General features: G+C 36.2%; 1 protein-coding gene across 5 annotated transcripts in view; it reads right to left on the reverse strand.

Annotated features, from left to right (window-relative positions):
* The window catches only part of zgc:66433 (uncharacterized protein LOC321250 homolog), a 53,999-nt gene that overhangs the window by 24,029 nt on the left and 12,876 nt on the right, over window positions 1-17,094 (reverse strand). For 3 of the 5 annotated variants that reach the window (XM_051102654.1, XM_051102653.1, XM_051102652.1), the window contains exon 2: window positions 6,502-6,581. In XM_051102654.1, the coding sequence (XP_050958611.1) occupies window positions 6,502-6,568 (67 nt within the window). In that variant the 5' untranslated portion in view covers window positions 6,569-6,581. Of the gene's footprint in view, window positions 1-6,501; window positions 6,582-13,112; window positions 13,333-16,832; window positions 16,890-17,094 lie in introns of those variants that run through there. The other 2 variants (XM_051102651.1, XM_051102655.1) reach the window with 2 other exon arrangements.

Below are 17,094 nucleotides of genomic sequence, written 5' to 3' on the forward strand. Positions count from 1 at the left end.
CTATCCAACCACCATTTAACTCTTTTAAACATCCTACACTGTAAAAAATAATAATAACATAAAAAAGTTGTTTCAACTTAAAGTAAGTGTTTGTGCTGCCTTAAAATTTTAAGTTTACTCAACTCAAATATCCACGTTTTCATGTAGTACAACCTAACATTTCATGTTGACTAAACTTAAAGGGGTCATCGGATGCTCATTTTCCACAAGTTGATAAGATTCTTTAGGGTCTTAATGAAAAGTCTATAATATACTTTGGTTAAAAATCCTCAATGGTAGTGTAAAACAACACCCTTTTCACCTTGTCAAAATCAGCTCTGCAAAAATCATCCTGTTCTGGTCGAGGCTGCTTTAAATGTTAATGAGCTCTGCTCCCCCCGCCCCTCTCTTCTCTCTGTGGAGTGACGAGCCTGTTTACTTTAGCTGCGTTTAGCCGCTAAACTTGCTAACTAGCATGTTATTAGGAAAGGTGATTGCAAAGATTCATAAAAAAACCCTTATACTCACTTCTGCTGTAAGTGAAGCTGGATCACAAATGCTTTGCGTGAACATAGACGGATATGTGTAGATCGGGAGGCGCATTCCCTTCACAAACAAACTTAATCCACTGCATCTTCAGCGGCTCAGATGTCGGGAGTAAATGACGACCACTATGTTCATTATTACATCCAACAACACAACACTTCAATTGCTCCATCTAAGATATTCTTGTCTAACTTACATCCCTGCTTCGGCATCGAAACAATGGAGGTCGGACTGTTACAGCTGATTTAAGGCGGGTCTGAGGTAAGACGCTCATGTCAATCAAATATCATGGGAGCGGTCTCTGTCGGTGTGACACCACACGACTCGGCTCGATTTGAAAAGGGGGATATTATTTTTACAGATTAATTAAAAACCACTGCATGGATTTTTATCATTATAGGGTAGATTTGTACATACACTGCCAACACACATTAATGTTCAAACAACATGTAAAAGTGAACTTTGCATCCGATGACCCCTTTAACATTTTAAGGCACCACGAACACTTACTTTTTTAAGTTGAAACTACTTTTTTTTTTCTACTTATCCCGACAACCAGTGACTTCACAACTCTAATCTAACAGAATTTGGTTAACAACATGACACTCTAAAAACAACTTTACACAGCCGAGTTGATGCTGGTCTGTGCCTGCTCAGAATTTAGTGTAAATGGCACTTCAGAAGCACTTTGATTTGTGAATTAGGAATAATGTGAAATGTACAACGCAATGTGGTACATAAGTGCTTCTGAAGTGGCATTCAGGTGACTGTTTAAAGCTGCTCAGAGGTGACATAAATGCAGCAATGATAACCATATTTTTTGATACTAGGGGCTAAGGTGGGTCAGAACTGGCATTATTTAGTCAGGCTTTCATACGGCATTACGACTTTACACAAAATTCTGCGCAGACATAGAGCAGCCTTATTCAGCTGTGTAAAGACATAAAACATAAAACACATAGGGTGTTTTACACAGCCAAGTTAAGGCTGCTCTCTACCTGCTCAAAATTTTGTGTAAAGGTGCAATGCCACATAATAGCCAGATTCAGTTAAGCCTGCTCTAACCCACCTCAGTCCCTAGTATTAAAGCATACAGTTTTATATTAGCTGTGTAAATGCATTCATGCCACCTCTGAGCAGCAATAAAATGGTCTGTGTAAAGACACCTAAATGCCACTTTAGAAACGCTTATGTAAAGTGGCATTCAGGTGACTATTTAAAGCTGCTCAGAGGTGGAATAAATAGATTTACACAAATGATAACAATATATTTTGAGATAAGTGCCTGAGGTGGGTCAGAGCTGTTACTAATTAGTCAGGCATTATATCTTTATACAGAATTCTCAGCAGGCACAGAGCAGCCTGTGTAAAGATGCCTTAACAAACAAAACTCAGAAGACGTCTTTACGAAGGCTGCTCTGTGCCTGCTCAAAATTTAGTGTAGACACAATGTAGCATCAAAGCCAGACTAAATTATGCCACCTCTGAACAGCATTAAACAGTTTCGTAAAGACTATTAAATGCCACTTCAGAAGCACTTCTGTGTCACCTTTGCAGTGTCCAATAACAACTCCAATCTAATAGAATTTGGGTAACAACATGATACTCCAAATGTATCTTTGCACAGCTGAGTTAAGGCTGCTCTGTGCCTGCTCAAAATTTTGTGTAAAGGTGTAATGCTGCGTACCAGACTCAAATAAGCCTGCTCTGACCCACCTCAGTCGCTAACATCAAAGCATACAGTTGTACATTAGCTGTGTAAACGCATTCATGCCACCTCTGAGCAGCATTAAACTGTCTGTGTAAAGACACCAAATGCCACTTCACAAGCACTTCTGTGCCACTTCTGCAGTGTAAATTTGGCAAAAGAACACACAAATAATGAGTTAACTAGCTAAGTTAAAGCTGCTCTGCGTCTGTTCAAAAATCTGTGTAAAAATGCAATGCAGCATGAAAACCAGACTAAATTAGTTTTGTTCTGACCCTCCTCAGCCCGTAGTATAACAACATGCAGTTAAATTGCTGTGTAAATTCATTTATGCCACCTCTGAGCAGCATTAAACAGTGTTTAAAGACACCTAAATGGCTCTTCAGAAACACTTTGTGGCACCATTGCAGTGTACATTTGGCATAAATTAATTTTTATGTCTGCCACATTTTTCTTTTTCACAGTGTGTTCTTGAATCACCTTCTCAGTGAAGAATACTTGTGATTTGGCCAGAATAAGGTATATTACCACCTATCTTTTAGAACAGCCTTTATGTTTGAAGGTGATCCCTTAAAAATGCTGTCTAGGTAAGTAGCTCGATAGTTTTGAAACAAAGCTAGTCTCACTCAACTCAACTCAATAAAGACTTTCAAAATAAATTAAATCATAGCTTCAGTGAGCAAATTTACTGCTCTCCATACAGTCTTTGAGGACTCGATTATGACTTTAGGCATTGTGTATTGGTTTTCCCTTGCTGCCTGACATCCTGTCTCTCTCACTCTCGTCTTGAGGAGAGTCACATGATGTAGTTCTACTGGCAAAGCCTACAGTCTCCAGCTGGGGCCCGTCTAAAGGCAGTAAACAACACACAGAGAAAGAGATCTCACTGTCTCTTATAAACCACTCAATGCTCGGTTATTTGATTACACAGTAAGAGATGCTAAATATTGCCTTCTAAGAACAGAGCCTCAGTATGTTTAAATGCAGCCACATTAAATGCTAAGTGTCCTAGGAAAAAAGTTTGCATTGTTTACACTGTGGTTTTATTTCAGGGATGTACAATAAAATGATTTATGCTAGTATATCAAAACAAAAGTTAAAATAAACCAACTTTATCATTGTTAAAATAAACAATTTAATAATATTTAAATCAGTATCTCATTCAAAATGAACTTTTAATATATTACAATCATGTCTTTTTCCCAGGGTCTGCATTACATCTTTTCAACTCAGTATTTTGGAATTAATCTTTTAAAGGAACAATACAGTCCCGTTCACCACCATGACTCACATTTTCCATTCAGGCCTCTCCCATGTGGCAGAGAGACGTGATTACTTTTTCTACCTTTAACGACTGACTGCAGCATGAGCAAGCGGCCTTACAATGCAGGCTTTAAAAGGATTATTATTGGTTAGATTAACTTACTGAAGATACTTGAACCTATTGAACGTACTTAAACTTGAGCCTATGGCTCAAAAGTATATCAGTGTGAAAAATATAAAGGTATAATCATGAAACCTACAGGAAAAAGTACTGAATGAATCAGTGAATGAATCTGAATGAGTGTTTTTTGTTAAATGATTCAGATGACTTGTGTCAACTGCAAGAATCAATGTTCCAGCAATTAGCATGTTACTTTGGATAAACGCCAAAAAACACTCAAATAGAGCAATAGAAAACCTGCAATCTGTAATAATGCAGCTTAAAGGAAGTGTTACTGAATGAATCAATGAATGAATCTGAATGAGCTTTTTGTGAAACTGATTCAGAAGATTTGAGAAAATCTACCCTCTATTTTTGAACCAGCAATTATGAAAATACTTTTAAATGATGTTATAATATAGTGTACAGGAAGGGTTACTGAATGAAGAATTAAATGAAGCTAAATTAGCTTTTTTTTGCAAAATGATTCGGAAGATTTAAATCAGTACCAAAATCTAATCTATATTTTTATATCTAAAAATATAGCCTATTTTGAATTGGCAATAAAAATACTTCTAAAGTGTGTAATAATGTAGGCTACAGGAAGGGTTATTGAACTTATCACTGAATGAATCCAATTTTTTTGGCGACAGATTAAAAAGTAGAAGATTCAGATTCAGAAACACTCTTAAAAACAGCTACATTCATAGCAACTATATTTGAATATTTTCACTCATTTGTAAGGTAACAGCCATGAATTTAATGAATGTAACCCTATGAATGTAAAGGCATAATCATGAATCCTACGGGAAAAGTCTCTGAATAAAAGAGTCAATGAATCTGAATGAGCGTTTTTTCTTTTTGTTGCTAAATGATTCAGATGACTTGAATCGCTTGCAAGAATCAGTCTCTGAGCAATTAGCATGTAACTCTGGATAAACAATTAAAACATTCAAAAAGAGCAACATAAAACCTGAAAGCTGTAATAACATAGCCTACAAGAAGGGTTATTGAATGAATCAATGAATGAATCTGAATGAGCTTTTTGTGGAACTGATTTAAAAGAACTGAGTCAGTAGTAAAAATCTAGCCTCTATTTTTGAATCAGCAATTATAAAATACTTTTAATGCAGCCTACAGAAAGGGTTATTGAATGAATCAGTGAATGAATCTGAATGAGATTTTTTTTTGTGGAACTGATTCAAAAGGATTGAGTTAGTAGTAAAATTCTAGCCTATATTTTTGAATCAGCAATTACGAAAATACTTTTAAAATGTGTTACAATGTAGCATACAGGAAGGGTTACTGAATGAATCATTAAATTAATCCAAATGAGCTTTTTTGGTAAAATGATTCAGAAGATTTGAATCCGTACTAAAATCTTGTCTAATTTGTTAGCCTCTATTTCTGAATCAGCGATCATAAAATACTTTCTAAGAATATAACAATAAAGCCTACAGGAAGGGTTATTGAATGAATCACTGAATGAATCTGAATGAGCTTTTTTTGTGGAACTGATTTAAAATATTTGAGTCAGTAGTAAAAGTCTAGTCTCTATTTTTGAATCAGCAATTATGAAAATACTTTTAAAGTGTACAACAATAATGCAACGTAAAGGAACGGTTACTAAACGAAGCATTAAATGAATCTAAATGAGCTTATTTGGTAAAATGATTCGCATAGTACTAAAATCTTACAATAAAACAATAAAATACTTCTAAAGTGTGTAATAATGCAGGCTACAGAAGCGGTTATTGAAAAAAATAGCTACATTCATACCAGCTATATTTGGATACCTTCACTCATTAACAGCCACAAATTTAATTAATGTAACCCTATGAATGTAAATGCATAATCATGAAACCTACAGGAAAAGTGTCTGAATAAAAGAGTCAATGAACCTGAATGATTGTTTTTTGTTAAATGATTCAGATGATTTGTATCACTTGCAAGAATCAATCTCCAAGCAATTAGCATGTAACTTTGGATAAACAATTAAAAACATTTAAAAAGAGCAATATAAAACCTGCAGGATGTAATAATGCAGCCTACAGGAAGGGTTATTGAATGAATCAATGAATGAATCTGAATGAGCTCTTTTGTGGAACTGATTCTGAATTTGATTCAGTAGTAAAAATATAGCCTCTATTTTTTAAAGTAATAAAAAAACACTTCTAATGTAGGCTACAGGAAGGTTTACTGAATTAATAATTAAATGAGACAGATTCAAAAGCAGAAGATTCAGATTCAGAAATCCTTACAGCTAACACACTTTAAAAAATAGCTAAATTCGTACCAGCTATATTTGGATCCCTTGACTTGTGTGTCTTTGAATTTAATGAATGTAACCCTGGTCATGGATCAATTATAAACATCCTGTGGTAAATCTGTACAAGATTAACACCTCCCAAACACACCCTATCCACAGACTAACTCTTGAACTTAACAGACTTAGACAGACGCACAATCCGATAGAGGAGATTATTGGTGCTCTGTGAGCACCCCATTTTGTGAGGAAATGGCTAATCCACATCGCCACGCAGGCCCGCCGTCTGCGCAGCAGGATCTGACTCTAGCAGTCTGGGCTTCCTCCTTCCCACACTAAACTGGAGAGAAAGGTCAAATGCCGGACAGCGGAAAGCATGCTCGTATGGGAGAGACAAATGTTGGCTTTGTCCGTGTGCTACATGACTTCCTGTCGCTGAGAACTAGCATCTTGTATCTCTTCATTGAGTTCAGACTGTTCTAATACTTCACGTCTGATCTCTATATTGGGAAAAATGTGTGACAGAGTGAGATGGATGTTCTTCTTGTTCACATGGATGCTAATGGGACTTGAAGATTACCTGAACACTCCTCTGCAGCTTCTGATGATTCAGTAGTGACTGTGATGTCTGGAGATCCTGAGGCCATGATGTCACAATCACTGTTGAGACAAAAAGAGCTTTTCAGATAAACAATTCCTGAGCAGTGTTAAAAACAAGAAAAGAATTCACAAAACCTCATATTTAACAAACAAATTATAACCTGAGGTAGAACTTTAAATGATTAGTTTGTAATTATTTGTAGTTATGAGCTAGAACAGAAAACTAAATCTCATAGCCTACATGTAAAATGGATAGTTTGCCAAAAATGAAAATTCTGACTTGATTTTTTTCTTTTTCATGCTGTTACAACCAAATACGGGTTTGTTTCTTTTGTATAAAACTGCTCTGCAAAATTTCGCAAACCAAACTCCAGTAATTCTAATAGGAATCTAAAAAGCTGCTAGGTTTGAAACTTTGACTTTTTTACCAGTGAAATGTAGGCAAATTTAATGTGACCAAACCTTGAAACATAAATTTTGTTGAGCTCCAAAAGTTCTTTGCATGGGAAACAGACCAAAACACATTGTTTGGTTGATGACATAAAATGAAATGTCTTGATTACATTATCAGTTTATTCCCTATAGTTTTGAAAATGGTAACAGCATATGACAAGAACTCAGAGTTAAACTGCGTCAGAAAAAAATCATCTTGATAATCACAAATTAATTACAGTCAAACCAAAATTTATTCAGACACCCTCCAATTGTTTTCACATTATCACAGTTTATTCGAAATAGTTTAAAAAATGATAATAAAATATGACAAGAACTCAAGAATTAAACTGTGTCTGAACAAATTCATCTAGATAATGTCAGATAACTTTAACAGAAAGCTAGGTAACAAAACATGGTCAGGTCAAACTGTCAAATCTAATTTTTGGTCCCAAATTTTTATCAATTTTACTGGTATGAAGAATTTTTGGGTATAATATGTGACAGTTTACTTTATATTGCTATTTTCACTTACATAAATTAACTATAGTGTTGCTGTATCCACTAGTAAAAAAAATATTATATTTATATTATATTATATAAAATTATATTTGGTATCTGATATTTGGTATACGTATATTTCTTGCTAAATGGTGCACGAGTTAAAGGATTTTCAACTATAAGACTATAGAAATACAAAGACAGTTCGCTCCTATATTTATGACTGGGAGAAACTGCAACGCACAATATGGCAGAATAGTCCAACCTTCTAAACGAAAGAGCCAATCGCTGATTGTTAAAGTCATTGCGTCACTGCATCGGTTGGTTGAAGCTCTGGTTTGCATTGAAACCTGAGGCTAGACCAGCCAATGCATGTATGCGCATTGGCTAGTCTAGCCTGAAAAATAAGCTTTTTAAATGCTATTTAAATAAGAATACATAAGAAACAACATTCATGGGGCAGTTCATTTCAGATTTTGTTGCTGATTTGAAATATGTCACTTAATTGCAAGTTCAGTGAGCAGTTATTGAGATTTAGATAGGACTTGGTCTGATATGAGGTGTCAGGAGGCGTTGCAAATATGGCCGGCAAGTGAAATAGGGTGACCACCTGGCAATAGATCTGTTGCGAAACAGTAGATGTGATTTTGCAGGACAATGCGGGATACATTGAGACAGATACATTTACTACCGTTATGCTATGTAAACAGTATGATGTAAATACTGATTTACATCCGTTGTCATATACACCGATTTATGCTTCTGAGCGCGCACATATGTAAGCGTGTAAGCGTGTCCATTTTGAGAGTGACGAGTGGAGAGAATCCACCTGCAAAAGAAGAGATTTGTGCTCACGCATGTTGACGCGCCCTCGCTTTACAATAATGCACTCTGGTCAATAAAATAAAGCTATAAAATAAATGGGGAATATTGTGTTTTTCCGTGTACGCTCGACCATTTCCGTCTGTGGTGCTAGATCACTTGATGAGGTCTGGACATTGTTTGCGTGGAAACTGTGCCGCAAAAACAATATATAAAAAACTGTCTTAAAAAGGCAAAATAACGTATGTACGTTTTATTAATATGACAATTAAAAACCAACAGACTGATGAAAACGCGGGAAATTTTCTCAATATGAGTCATGCGGGACAAGGGGTGAGAATGTTGTGCGGTACAACGCAAAGCGGGACGGGCGGTCACCCTGGAGTGAACAAACTTTCCTTGAAAGTAAAGGCAGCGCTTATTACGGTCACTTTAGTCAGTCGTCCAATCATAGTGGAGGAATTCCACACTGACCAATCACCACATCCTGCTTGTACAACAGCAGCAGATGACAACAAGAAGCACAACAATGGAACAAAATCATTTAAAACAAGGGCCAGATATTCAATCTGCAAAATCAGATACTTGTTAACAATTCCATGGATGTTCCATATCATAGCTGAACAAAAAATAAACAAATAAATAAAAACCTGCGCCTCAGAAGCGCTGTCAGGTGTTCACAGCTAAGCGTTTACAGCGGGCTTAAACACTTTGGTGGACACGCAGCTTTACGATGATTTTTTTTTTAAGTAAACAGCATCGATCCCCATTCATTTTCCTTATTTGGTTAAATTTCTTCTTTTATGGGATTGGAATGACATGAAAGTGAGTAAACAATGACAGCATTTGGGTGTTGCTTTAAATAAAAACATTCTTCTTGATGATGTATCTTGGCATCAGCAAATATGCTCATTTCCCACTCTATTAAGGTTCTTGATTTGGCTATATTGTTCTTCAATGTATAAAATTTATAATGTAACATACGGGTTCTAAATGGAACCTTTACCAGTAAGATTCTAAAACTAACATTTATGAATCTATTTTATTTTCTCTTTTGCTTTAAGTTATTCTTCTTTTTCTTACATGCACCTCTGCTATTTTTTTTTTACTTAAAAAATATAAATTTAATGTTGCAAATCTTTTTTTTGTGTGTGTTTTTGCATTTCTGAGGCATTACACTATGAGTTCATAACAATACGCTATATGTGTTCTCAGTTGTTATTAGAAAACTTTAAATAATGAATATGTAATGAACAGAAACTGTTTAGGTCTGTCTTCTACAGTATGTTTGTCTATGTTGTCACTCATAAGAGCACGTCCACACCCATGGCAGAGGGTTTGCAGCACCCAAGAACGCACAGGAGGCATTGGTGATAAGCCAGTGCTGACTCATTTAGATTACAACACTGGAGCCGAGTCACTCCAGTGGATCCACCGTATCTGAAGTAGCAGACCTGCTGATACAAGCAGCCCAAAACAGATTCCAGACCAGCTGAGGCCTCAGTATTTGTCCTGATGAGTGTCTACAGCCTAATCCTGGATCAGACTCTCCTCTGGAATAACTCCAGCTCTCAAGGAGGAAACTCTCAAACAGTATCTATGACAGACGGCTGCAGCTCCAGGCCGGACGAACGGCCAAACAGGATGTGAAGGCAATTTGCAGTCTGGTTTGACATGCGTCAGTTTGACAAGGATTATTCCAGTTTAAAATAGGCAAGATACACGATTCTTTGACTGGTTCACTTCTCTGCTGATGGCAAGGAACTATTACAATGACCTATGTAAAGTCATTTTCAATGCCTGTTGTTTTAAGTTTCTCCACAGAAAGAATTTGTTTTATATACTGAATGCAATGTCCAAATGTAGCTGTGGTAGAAGTTGTTGAACATCTATTCATCCATGTACTCATGTAACCAACACATCTGGCATTCTGTCATCACTCCCACCCTCACTTGTACCACTTCCTGCACTCTACTCATCCCACCATCCACTTCCTGTGAGCAACATTAACCAGGCTCAGGCTGGTTTCGGCTACATTCTTTCAACAACATAACAATGGAGAAAAAATGCCAACTATTTTCTACTTAAGACACCACAGGGTTTGTGCAGGGCATTCGTGGCTGTTTTGCTATGTCAGTCTTCATATCAGACCTTCAAATGTGTTTATCTTTTAAATGTAAGCAACAGGCCATGTGACCGTCACAGTGAAATATAATTCTGATTCAAATACCCTATTACACTTCACAATTTTACAGCTTGAGATGAGTTACAAGCCAAATTTAAACAGACCAAGCTATCAGCTACTTCAAATAAACATTTTGAGATTATTAGCACTGGGTAACACTTTAGTTTAGGGACAATTCTCACTATTAACTAGTTGCTTATTAGCATGCGAGTACTAGCATGTTGGCTGTTTATTAATCCTTATACTACGGGGCAGTTGAATGCTTGAATCTGATTGGCTAACAAATGTTCTGAAGGTATGCATTATTTCAGGGAAACGCACAGCGAGCATAGTTCCAGACATCTCTTAACCGCATTACATGTCTATATCACTTCGCCACATGATTCCAGTTATTTCAAAAGGTCCATTCAGCCTAAAACAGCAAATTAAACAAAACCCACAACGACACTGGCCAAAAAAATAAACACAGTAAACAATAGGATAAAAAAGACAGATTATTTCCACATTATTTGCCAGAAAATGTTTCAATTCGTCAATTATTCCTTACTAACGAAGTACGTATTAATGCCTTATTCTGCATATTTTAGATCCCTTAATTCACCCAAAAATGAAAATTACCCCATGATTTACTCACCCTCAAGCCATCATAGGAGTTTATGACTTTCTTCTTTCAAATACATTTGGAGTTATTTAAAAAAATATCCTGGCTCTTCCAAGCTTTATAATGGCAGTGAATGGCTGCTGAGATTTTGAGGTCCAATATAGTGCATCCATCCATCATGAAAGCACTTCACACAGGCCTTCTTAAGTGAAGCAATGCATTTGTGTAAGAAAAATATCCATATTTAAAACCATATTAAACCATAATCTCTAGAATATGCTAGTTTCGTGAGAACCAAGTTTTGTTTACAGATAAGGAAAACCAGCCTCCTCTTGGCTATTATCAAAATCCTCTGACATTTTTCTATACAAATCCTTGTTTTATGGTTTATAAAGTTTTAAAAATTAATACTTCTCTTACACAAATGCATCGATTCACTTCAGAAGGCCTTTATTAACTTTATTAAAGTTGTGTGGAGCACTTTTTATGATGGATGGATGCACTTCATTGGACTTGGAAAATCTCAACAGCCATTCACTGCCATTGTAAAGCTTGAAAGAGCTAGGACATTTTTTTAACATAACTCTGATTGTATTCATCTGAAAGAAGATCCTTATACACCTAGGATGGCTTTTATGGTTAGTAAATCATGAGGTTATTTTCATTTTTAAATAATCTATTCCTTAAATCCTATCCCTCACCTAAACTTAACAACTATCTTACAAACTATTAATAAGCAGTAATTAGGAGTTTATTGAGGCTAAAGTGAAAGTTAATAGTTAGTTAATAGTGAGAATAGGACTTTAAAATAATGTCTTACCAATAATCATTTTTACATGTTTTAAACATTTTTATTTAAATAACATTGACACTTTTTATTCAGAAGACAATCAAAATTAATACTCCTGCCTGTTTTGACAAACTGTTCATAGAGAACAATGTACTAAAGTACATCCAGAAGAGCAAAATTAGTCAAACTGCAGTCATCGGTGATTTCTATCTGGCTCACACCTTCAACACGTCTGCCAAACATTGCTTAACAAAGCTTAAGAGAGCAGCTGAGCCAAATATCATTCATATTCGCATTCAATGGCAATAAAAAATAGGCTATTTCACAATTCAAGCACAATCAACATTTTCTTAGTCACTCTTCCTCTATTTAGTGATCAAGGAGTACTGTTACTTTTCTAAATGATTAGACTTATTTCACCTGGTGGATGATAAAAACATGCATCGTGAAGGAGAAACATGAGACATACACTATTATTCATACGTTTGGGTGTCTCCTACATTGCAAGAACACATTAAATTGATCAAAAATTACAGTAAATTATTTTAGATTGTTACAAAAGATTTCTAATTCAAATAAATGCTGTTCTCGCGAACTCTCTGTTCTGTTAAAAGAATCCTGAAAGAAAAAGTATCACAGGTTCCATAAAAATATAACCCAGCACAAATGTTTTCAACATTGATAATAAAAAGAAATGTTTGTTAAACAGCAAATCAGCATATTAGGATGATTTCTGAAGCATCATGTGGCACTGAAAACTGGAGTAATGATGCTGAAAATACAGCTTTGGACCACAGGAATAAATTACATTTTAAAATATATTCAAATAGAAAACAGTTATTTGAAATGTCAATAATATTTCACAATTTATGTAATTTTGATCAAATAAATGCAGCCTTGGTGAGCTTACCAACATCAAACTTTTGAATGGTAGTGTATCTAGCAAGCATATTATTATAGATTTATGACTCATGGACTCATTCAACTTGTGCCAGTAAGCAACGCTTCTTTAAAACCATCCACAGCACCCTAGAAACCACATAGCAACATACTAAAACCAGTCAGAACACTGCAGGTTCTGCAGAGGCAAGCACTCCTCACATTTCCTTCATAAAATGTAAAAATACACTGCACAGTTTACACAAGAAGCCCATTCAACAGACTGAGACCGAGAGGATTCTTGTTTGAGCTTAACTGCTTGCTGAACGTCACATGAGACCAGATAACAACAGTCAGCTAATAAAAAACAATCTTCCTTACCATTTCATGCAAGTACTATCTGTCCTCCACTGCTTAGCAGAGACCAGATTTGCAGTTTCATACACACTGCTGCTTAACTTGTTGTGCAGATTTGTTCCAGTGGTTAGAGGGGCTGGTGTGACATCAGAGCACATGGATGACCCGTACTTGATGTCATCAGATAGCGCTCGTTCATTTCCTCTGTCTATCTCAGGGGAAGTGCATATAAAGTCTGCTTCACAGATTCACAGACGAGTGATTCAGATAGCTTGTGTTGGCAAATGAAAGAACGAGACAAGAAAAACCACAGACACAAAGAACAGTCACGTCTAAAGCATAAACACACCATCAAGCACCAATGCTGAGGGTATTCAAAAGAATAATAAACACATGCACTCGTGCACATGGTCATTTTGTCCAGTTAGTGCGACTATGAAAGTCATGTGACACCACTCTGTTCAGTTGTGCAACATCTCTCTGTCTACTTTGGGTGTTTAAATGATTGTTTCAGGCACTTATTTTTCCACAAAGGAATGTAATTTTGTTTGAGGAAGTACAATAGCACTTTATTGTTTTTTTTTTTAAATTCCAGAAACTCTTTGACCCCTTTCAGGTCAGCATTGTGTGGCCTGCGTGTCAAACACTAGATGAAGGACCATCTGGGATTGTTCACACAGCTGGTCTTACGTCCACACCTCTCCTTCACAGACAGTTTTAGGTCACAAAGAAAACAACCCGTACAACAAAGTACTGTGGCAGTACAATGGTACAGTCATACTTTGGTAGTGAATTATTACATAGTGTATTTACATAAGGAGCTGCAAATAATAGCACAATCCAAGGTGCTTTGGTTACTTTTAGTTTGTGAAAATCTCTAAAGTAGTAAACATGCTGCATTATCAAGAAAGTTTAGCCACTCATTTGATATTTTACTACTAAATAAACTGGGAAGTTTATCTACTAAAGGTGAAGTGTGTAATTTTTTGATGTCTAAATACTTTCTCCATTCCAGGGCAGAGTCAGCTATTAGTAAGCCATCTGTAGGCTGATTTCCCTGAAAAGTGTAAACACATCTGCTATCAAAACATTAATCGAATCAAAGCAATCCTCCGTGTCTTTAGCGGCTCAGATGTCGGGAGTAAATGATAACTGCTATGTTCATTATTACATCCCACAACTGGCTCGCTCACCTTAATCGCTTTGGAGACATTTTTGTGTTCCCCTGCTCCTTGTCGAAACAATGGCTGTTGACTGTTCACAGCTCACTCAGGGCAGGTCTGTGCAGGGTTGCCAGGTTTTTCCGCCCAATTGTTACTCAAAACTAGCCCAATCACATTTCGGAGGGGGTTCCCCGATAATAAAAAATGGCTTTCCAGAGGGTAAAATAAATCAATAAGCCACAAGAAGCGGGGTTTACAGTGAACTTATAACTAAGAATTGTTGTTAGGCAAGACGTGAAGCGGACCTCCTAAACTGTTGTATTTTTTATTTACTTTTTTATTATGTTCGTACAGGCACATATTGCTGCGTTTTATTGTGCTGCTTGAGGTATGTATTGTGGCTGTTAAGAATTCAAATATCCAGGGAGTGTCGCTAAATGTTAATGCTCTATTGTGTTGGAAATATCCCCTACACTAAACCCAACTCTAAACTTACTGGATAGTGTTAACAAATCAAAAGTGATATAAAAATGCATTTGTTGATGCAGCCATGCTATTTTAACTTCCTCATGCGGATTTGAGCTGTTTTGACAAATTGTAGTTTCACAAGGTTTGTACCAAAACTTGATTACAAACACAAGGTTTGTAATCGAAACTCTGTACCTGTAAATCATACTTTGAGTGAGAAGGAATAAAAGTTGTCAGAGTTTTACTGCCTCTAGTGTTCATTTTAACTGGAAACTGCAGTGATTTGTACATATAGGTATGTTTTTGTTTTTTTTTAGTTTTGCAGAAATGTATATATGCAGAAATGTATATATGAAGAGTTCAGATGCAAAGCCAGCTAAAAGCCATCTCATTCAAAAATGAGATAATGATACTGAGTGAATGCTCCTGACACATAGCACACATCCATCAAATACTTTTACTTTAAACTCGCTAAATTCCAGCCTCAGCCCAATCAGAAGTACTAGTACCTACATAGAAACCTATACAAAGTAGCCAGAAAGAAATGCTAATTTTGAAGAAAAACGTCAGATGGATTTAGAGACTTTTGCATCTGAACTCTTCATATATACATATTTCCAACGAGCCTATGTTGAACAAAAACACACAGGAAATAGTTCCAAACAAAGCCACAGCACAACTTATTTGCAACTCTGAGCAACACAAAAGAGTGTTTTATTACTGAATCAATCAGTCGTTTGAATGAAACGGTCGAATGAATGAATCACTTATGCAGTGATTTGCCACTACCTACTGGTGATTTTAGGTTTATATTAAAGTATTTTTTAAGGAAACTAACCACCGCACAGAATATGAAGAACAAAAGCTTTGGGAGTCAGCTAATAATCGTTAACGACAAAATTCCACATTCAACAAAATTTGATTTCAGACACAGCAAATCATTTTGCATTACTTGGCGGCGCTAGTGTAGTGACAGAAATGACACACTTTAAATACTGTAAAAATTCTCATTTTTAGTTGAAACTTCTGTCATCATATGGGACTCTGGACCACAAAACCAGTCATAAGGGTTATTTTATTTTTTGAAATTGAGATTTATACATCATCACTGATGTATGGTTTGGTAGGATAGGGCAATATTTGGCCGAGATAAACTATGTGAAAATTCTGAGGGTGCACAAAATGACCTTTAAAGTTGTCCAATTAAAGTTCTTAGCTATGCATATTACTAATTAAAAATTAAGTTGCAAAATTGGTAGGAAATTTACAAAATATCTTCATGGAACATAATCTTTACTTAATAATTTTTGGCATAAAAGAAAAATCGACAATTTTGTCCCATACAGTGTATTGTTGGCTAATGCTACAAATATACCTGTGCTCTCTAAGACTGGTTTTGTGGTCCAGGGTCACATACTGTATAACGTGCGGTCAGATTTTCTGTTGTTATGAGAATTTTCACAGGCAAATCCAGTCATTTCAATAGGAATCAACACGATTTTCCTAAACAGAATTCGCAACAAGTTCAAGAAGGTTATGCAGATTCCACACATTAAACAACAGAAAGCTGCTTGGTTTGAAAGTGATTTCTCTATGAACTGTGCTTCATACATCACTACTGACAATAGAAAACTGACCTTTTTTGCACACAAAACTTTGCCAATCGCGCATTTACCCACCCTTTTCTGTGCACATTTAAAGACCTCTGAGAGCTGTGGAAAAATGTGCTCGTTAAATTACACTATGGTTATATTTCTGAAAACTTGTAGTATAGTTTTACCATTTACCCTGACTGCTTCTATAAGACTTTCGTGACTCCATTTTTGGAGGTCAGCAGTATGGATTAACAGAAAAGCAAGCGTAGCCCGGATGCAAAGCATCTTCTTTTTCCTTCCAAGGATGAAAGAAAGTCATACTTGTTTGGAACGACATGAGGATGAGTAAAAGATGACAGAATTTACATTTTATGTGAGCTACTGCTTAACAAGCAAACCAAACTGACCTCTTTCCCAAGAGCCTCTTCTGACTAAAAAGCGTTTTCTTATCATTACCCAGTGCGTGACTATGATAGCAGAGAGGTTGTTCAGAGCTCTACAGGGACCTATGGACTGACCTTGGACTGCCTCCAACGCCAGAGTTCTGTGATGACGTCCGACGTTTCATGTCTTAACTTTTGGATGTGGAGAGGAAGGGAAGAGTAAGAGAGAGAGAGAAAGAAAGAGCAAGAGTTAGTGGAGTGAAGCGTTCAAGCAGAAGATATTAGCAAGCATGCTAGCTGTGTTAGCTTTAAACATTGTGTTTTTACAAAATAAAGCAAAAAAAAAAAAGAATAGCTTTAGGGAGTTATCAAACAGGAGACTGCAATACATTTCTGC

Source organism: Labeo rohita, unplaced genomic scaffold, assembly GCF_022985175.1.
Source record: "Labeo rohita strain BAU-BD-2019 unplaced genomic scaffold, IGBB_LRoh.1.0 scaffold_271, whole genome shotgun sequence".
Taxonomy (NCBI): Eukaryota; Metazoa; Chordata; class Actinopteri; order Cypriniformes; family Cyprinidae; genus Labeo; species Labeo rohita.